General features: G+C 44.4%; 1 protein-coding gene across 1 annotated transcript in view; it reads left to right on the top strand.

Annotated features, from left to right (window-relative positions):
- Positions 1–1,832, top strand: part of itfg2 (integrin alpha FG-GAP repeat containing 2) — a 17,671-nt gene extending 15,839 nt beyond the window's left edge. Inside the window, exon 12 of the mRNA XM_062517861.1 lies at positions 1,670–1,832. Coding sequence (XP_062373845.1) covers positions 1,670–1,773 — 104 coding nt within the window. The 3' untranslated portion in view covers positions 1,774–1,832. The remainder of the gene's footprint in view (positions 1–1,669) is intronic.
- Positions 1,833–7,500: the final 5,668 nt, after the last annotated feature.

Raw genomic sequence — 7,500 nt, 5'->3', positions numbered from 1 at the left:
GAAAGCTGCCCTATTAGCATGACTGTTTGTCTTGACGATACGTAAGGGATGACTGGCGCCGCGGTGTCCCGTTGTTATACAGAATTAGTGGACGAGGGGGACAGCCAAAGAACTCCCCGGTGCGCAGCGAAGACGAGTTTCCTTCCGCCCGAGTCTGTTAGCTCCGTATAACGGGATGCCTGATGAGCGTTATCCAGCTTATCACCCGGTTGCCACTATAGGCAACAGTCATGCCTTTACAGCACACACACACACACACACACACACACACACACACACACACACACACACACACACACACACACACACACACACACTATAGGCAACAGTCATGCCTTTACAGCTCTACAAAGGACATATGGTGCTTGCACAGTAATATTTGTACATTACATTACATTTGTACATTACATACAGTATCTTGGCGACTGTTGGGCTGTATTTTACACTGTTTATGTTGGATTTAAACAGCAGTTCCAGCTATGCACTCTCTTGGGTCTGTTGGACCATTCTGTGTGGAGTTATGAATCTCTCAACATTCATTAAGTTAGGGCCTTGACCTCTGTAACCCCATAATACCTGCCCCCGGGGGCATTTTCAAGATGGTTGCCAAGGGAGCAGACCTGCTGATGAAGGCTTGACTGATAAGACTAATCAGGCCTGGTTTTCTTCCAGAGTCGAAGGGTACATTGGCAGTCGCTTGCTTGAAGCTGATTCAATGTGAAGCTGCGTTCCCATCTATGACATAATAGAGTGTATTGTGTGTGTGTGTGTGTGTGTGTGTGTGTGTGTGTGTGTGTGTGTGTGTGTGTGTGTGTGTGTGTGTGTGTGTGTGTGTGTGTGTGTGTGTGTGTGTGTTGTGTGTGTGTGTGTGTGTGTGTGTGTGTGTGTGTTGCTGATTTTGTGCTGAATTTGATCATTGTAATTGCGTGGCTTAGAGGACAAATGAGTGTGAGTTAGAATGAGAGACCCAAGTAGGTGTGTGTGTGTGCGTGTGTGTGTGTGTGGATGAGACCGTGGTGGTCCATTCTATAAAAACAAAAGCACCCAGAGCAAGAACTCTGTTTGCGTTGTGTAATGATACTGTAGCACTTCATAATCTATGACATGACTTGCTCTTAAAAGAGCCATAGATTTATACAACCTATGTTATAATGCTTTGCTATTAACACATACACAGTATCACCTAATACCATAATTGCACTCTTCACATAGCACAAGCAGCCATGTTGCATGCATTCTGTGGGTATAGAGTTCCATTCAGTAGGGCACAATATGAAAAGGGACATCAAGCTCAAAGTTTAAGTTCAAAGTATGTATAGTCATATACAGAAAGTCCACACTGGTGCTAAGTTATAAAAGAGACACATATATGCAATACGTAGACAATAAATACAATACAATGCATCTGATACTGTATGTAGTGCCACTAAAGCAGCAATCCCAATAATGAGTTGCAGTTGTATTACAAAAAACATTTAGTACAAATGTTTAGTATTCAGTTCACTGATTAGCGTTAATTAAACTCACATGTCTTGCATTATGTACATCATTTCATTTGAATTGTAATTATTGTTATTAGAGTACATTTATTATACATGTTATATAAGTGCACCAACTGAACATGATTGTGTGTGTGTGTGTGTGTGCACACTTGTGTGTTCGTTCACAGACCCTAATGACTCTCAGGCTGTGAGGAGGCTGATTGGAGACGTTCTTTACGGGAAGACCCAGAACCCCCCACCGACACCACCTGACCTCTTACCTGAACTTTGACCCTTGACCCCATCATATCTGTAAATAAACCTCTTCAATAAAGGACCACTCCAAACTAATCTGTTTCTGTCTCTTAACTACCACCAAAAGATTATAGAATAGACCAATCAGCCTGATTTAATGTTGCCATACTGTAGATAGAAACACCAGATTGCTAATCAGCTTGATGCAGTATTAGTTTGTTGGATATATTATGTAATTCTTTATTTCAGACCAGGGGGATCCATATCACAGTGAAAAAAAAAACACACAGCGTAAAAATACAAAAATACAAGCATTCAATAGAAGCCCCAGACAATGTTCAATGTCTAGTTTACAGACACTTTGGCCTCTGAGAAAATCTGAGAGAACTGTGAACAGGATTAGCCAGCACAGTGACTAAGTAATTTTCTGACACAGATACCCTAAACATAAATCTATACTCATTATTTAGTAAACAGTCTTGTTTATTGACATTCTATGGCTGCTTTGAAACCTTTTGAAAGACAGTTATGTGTTCCCTGGCCTTTTTAAAGTAGGCTAGCATTGTGTCCATAAAACTTTCAGCATGGTAATGTTACTAAATGCTAAAAAAAACATCTGAGTTTGTTTACTGACAAGGTTTGGCAAGAGAATACACTGCTCGCTCTTAGTTTGGCCCGTCAACATGGCCGATTTCACGCTGCTTCTTTTGAAATGAGGCGGAAGACTACAGTGAGTGTTCAGTGGCCAAAAGACTAGTCTCTAGTGGAAAGTCCCCATCACACACACACACACACACACACACACACAAAGGCTTATACTGTACATGAGATGCCATAATTAGATGCTTCCACATGCTTACAAACCCCTGAGTGCACACACACACACACCCTTCTTGCTTTGCCATGTGATAGGTCTCTGAGGGAGGTTTTCCAGTCTGTCTCTCAAACACCGGTATCTTCTCTCATACATTAGCAATGAGGAAGAAGACTGTGGTTTCCACAGGTGAAGGACACTCACACAGATACTCATTCGTCATAGTGTGTGTGTGTGTGTGTGTGTGTGTTCTGTGTAGTCTGGTAGCTTGGGCTCAGGTGTCCTGATGCACTGAGACATTGAGAGTGTGTGTGTGTGTGTCAGTGTGTGTGTGTGTGTGTGTAGTCCTGTCCTTGACATGCACCACACTTTATAGAGCTGTGTGGGGACTTGGGGATGTTTCTAAATATGCCTCTAGCCTTTAACCTCCACACACACACACACACACAGCTCCAAAACGACATTCTTACACTTCAGGGCAGAGCTGGTCTGCAATGTCTGGAGTGACAGAGAAGTGTGTGGGCTGCAGACCCTGCCAAAGCAAGAATCTAATGATTATGGCACACACACACACAGACACAGACACACACACAGACACACACACACACACACACACACACACACACACTTATGCAGACACACACTGTATGCACTGTGCTTGTCAGTGCACTAAATGATACATGGGGATTTCACTCATTTCCACGTACGTACACATACAGTATACACACACACACACACACACACACATAAGCATACAGTACTTCTAGTCAAACTGGAAACACACACTGCATGTCAGACAGGTGTTTGTCACGGTAAGGCCAGACACAAGGACATCAATAGCAACAGAGCTGCAGACATCCACTAGAGTCACCATCATGATGTGTTTCCAACTGTCCCAGGCTGTGTCATGTTGATGTGGGGATTCCCCATAGCGTCAGGCCCAATCTAATGGCCCCGCTGCCACATTTTTGTCCATATTTGTAGCCGGTAGTCTAAACACACAGCATTCCCCTCCTACTGGTTGCCTTCATTTGACCGTTAATGGTCAAACCATGCAGCTACTGTGTGTGTGTGTGTGTGTGTGTGTGTGTGTGTGTGTGTGTGTGTGTGTGTAAGCATATGTGCATCTACCCATGAATACCATGAAGTTCCCAGGATTTGGATGTATCCTTTATGTGACACAGCTGAAGAGATATTGTGTTTAGGTGTGTGTGTGTGTGTGTGTGTGTGTGTGTGTGTGTGTGTGTGTGTATGTGTGTGTTGGTTCCCAGGACTTGAGCGGTCTGTGTAGGACATCATCTTCAGGACACTACAGGGACACAGAGGGCTGTTCAAGACACTGAGGACAAATCCAGCTGTGTGTGTGTGTGTGTGTGTGTGTGTGTGTGTGTGTGTTGGGTTAGTTAGTTTCATTCTTACGATAAAAAAAAAAAAACACAGAAGTAAACTGTCCATGAGTTTGGCAAACATTCAAGTCCGAACCCCAGGGGGGTATTCCATCAACCTCCATCAATGAAGGTGGCAATTAGCAGAAATAGCCTGGCTTGAAGGACAGTAGACTTTCACTCAAGCTAGCTGAATCTTGCCATCGTTTATTCAAGCGAGGCTCAGGTCCACTTCATGTCTGGTCATGCATGAGGTAGAAAAGGAACACTATATGTCGTAATATTAAGGAAGTAGACCAAAACAGTAGATTGACGAAAAGAGGATACAAACAGTAGATTGATGAAAATAGGATAAATCTTGTAAAGTTAAGGAAGTAGACCAAAACAGTAGATTGAAGAAAAGAGGATAAATGTCGTAAAATTAAGGGAATACTAGAGGATTTACAGACGCCACCAACAGGAATTTCATTGAAGTCATACATTTTAACATCAAGAGACAAAACAATTAGACAGTTGCCTACATAAATTGCAGAATAATGAAAGCATACATGTAAACAACAATGATCATGGTTTGAAATCAAATGCGAGTTTGATTGTCTTCACTCCTGAGCAAAGCCAGTTTTACGAATTAATAAATTGCATAAACTCAAAGCCTAGGCTACGTTCTTAGGTTTCACTCCAAAGGGTTCACTCCAGATTATTGTCTTGGTATGCATAAATACCATAAATAAAATTGGTATCAACTTATTATAGACTGTTGTCTCCCAAGTTTCACAGTTCTGCCAAATACCCCCAAGTTCTATAGCCCAATCGGGTCCGGATCAATTCCAGAACCATTGGAGAGGAACGGAATTAGGGATTAATGGCCTGAGCCTGCTAATGCTTTTTCCACAGTTTATTCTGGATGTTGTCCACACACCCACACACCCACACACACACACACACGAAAACACACACACACATACATTGTGCTGCTCTATCTACAGTATGGCATTTTAATGTATGCCTGTAGCAGCTCGACTCTGTGTGAAGATGTGACAGGTAGGGGTGCGCTCAGAACACAGTCACAGGTAGGGGTGCACTCAGAACACAGTCACAGGTAGGGGTGCGCTCAGAACACAGTCACAGGTAGGGGTGCACTCAGGACACAGTCACAGGTAGGGGTGCACTCAGAACACAGTCACAGGTAGGGGTGCACTCAGAACACAGTCACAGGTAGGGGTGCACTCAGGACACAGTCACAGGTAGGGGTGCACTCAGAACACAGTCACAGGTAGGGGTGCACTCAGAACACAGTCACAGGTAGGGGTGCACTCAGAACACAGTCACAGGTAGGGGTGCACTCAGAACACAGTCACAGGTAGGGGTGCACTCAGGACACAGTCACAGGTAGGGGTGCACTCAGGACACAGTCACAGGTAGGGGTGCACTCAGAACACAGTCACAGGTAGGGGTGCACTCAGGACACAGTCACAGCCAGGTAGGGGTGCACTCAGGACACAGTCACAGGTAGGGGTGCACTCAGAACACAGTCACAGGTAGGGGTGCACTCATAACACACACTCACTTCATACTCACCGCCACTGATTGCCCCAAGTGTGTGCCAGGCATACTGACTGTAGACTGTATAAATACTGTGCCAGATTGGAGCAGGGATTCAGGCTGTGTGTTCTCTTGTGTGTGAGTGGGTGTGTGTGTGTGTGTGTGTGCTGTCTGTGCTGTGGGACTCTCTCTCTCTCTCTCGCTCTTTCTTTCTCTCTCACTCCTCTCTCTCTCTTTCTCTGAGTAAAGGAGTTCTGTGTGTGTGTGTGTGTGTATAGAGCTGAGTAGAGGGTCTCTCTCTCTCTGTCTCTGTGTAGAGTTTCTGTGCGTGCGTGCATGTGTGCGTGCGTGCGTGTGTGTGCAGCTGAGTAGAGGGGTGCTGTGTGAACGCACCTCTCGGCCCTCTTAATCATGACATTATGGGCAGCTGGCCCTGGAGCAGGTCACTAATAGCAACAGTGTCCCTCCGACCCTGGGAACCAATCACCCATGGGGAATCACCCTGCCAACATCCGACCCACATTACTCCCTGTGTGTGTGTGGTGTGTGTGTGTGTGTGTGTGTGTGTGTGTGAGTGTGTGAGTGAGTGAGTGAGTGAGTGAGTGTGTGTGTGTGTGTGTGTGTGCGCGCGCCTGTATCTCTGTTTGTGTGTGCGTGTATATCTCTCTCTTTCTCTCTGTGTATGTGTGTGTGACTGTGTGTGTATGCATGTGTGTAATAGGGAGAGGGAGGGACAAAAGAAAAAGTCATTGTTGTAAAAAACGATGCAAATACTACGTTATGCTCTACATTTACCTCTTTACCTCCATTCATTCAGCCGTAAGTAGTGGCCATGTTACTGGGCAAAGCTCCAGTGCCTTAGGACCCAATCTAAGTGTGTGTGTCTGTGTGTGTGTGTGTCTCTCTCTCTCTCTCTGTGCTCTGTCTGTGTGTGTGTGTCTTTATGTTTCTCTCTCTCTACCAATCTCTCTCTCTGTGTGTGTGTGTGTGTGTAACTGTAGAGTTGTGTGAGTTTGCCGTGTTCTGAGCTAGGGTGACCAGATTTGAGTTAGCAAAAAAGAGGACACTTCAGCGGGGGGGGGGGGGGGCTATGCACATAGGCTATGCACCCATGAACACGTGCATTCATACAATTGTGTCAACATACATGGTGATATATGATAATGAGCTTTATTGGCTGGCCCAACACTAACAGAAAAACACTGCCTCAAAAGGCTATTTTGTAGGCTAGTTGAAAGTTTTAAATGTGCAAAAACAAACTAGCCTACATTTGTAGGATATACAATGTAAAGTATAGTCACAACAATGGTAAACCAAAAATAATAAAAAATAAAACCTAATTGCACAAAATGAGACATTTTTAAAGTTGAAAAGTTGTCCAATGGCTGATACTTTTCAGTCCTCCTGCCTGCTTTGCATTGCTCTCAACCGAGATGAAAACATGGAAATTACGTTTCAATTCGTCAGTGAACTTGCACTTGCGTTTCGGCATGGCTGAAGATGCCGGATAGTTTTGCGCGTTGCCAGTGGTAAACAAGGAAGTGTGCGCTGATGAGGTGAATAACCAATTAAATGTTTAGGCCGAGAATATCGACCAATGACGGTAGCTCTAAGGTCAGGCTCTACACTTCAATGCAAAGCGAACTGTAGGGGAAGGGCGTGATTACTATAATGAAAGAGAGAGCGATGCAAATTCGGTGAAAACACGCTAGGCTAGAATAAAAAAATCCCAGACGATTCTGAAATTCCGCCCGGACACATTTTTAGGTTTCAAAAAGAGGACATGTCCGGGAAAAAGAGGACGTCTGGTCACCCTATCTGAGCAAGCCACGGCACATCAACAAAGCCTGAGTCTATGACAACAGACAGCATGAAAGAAAAAAACACACAGCATATTGCTGAAGGGCATATAACCCGCTTACTTGTGTGTCTAAGTGTGTGTGTGTGTGTGCGTGTGTGTGTGTGTGTGTGTGTTTTCTTGTCAGTATTTGTGTGTGTGTGTGTGTGTGTGTGTGTGTGTGTT

Source organism: Sardina pilchardus, chromosome 17, assembly GCF_963854185.1.
Source record: "Sardina pilchardus chromosome 17, fSarPil1.1, whole genome shotgun sequence".
NCBI lineage: Eukaryota > Metazoa > Chordata > Actinopteri > Clupeiformes > Clupeidae > Sardina > Sardina pilchardus.
The sequence above is the reverse complement of the archived record's forward strand: the minus strand, read 5'-3'. Positions and strand labels throughout refer to the sequence as shown.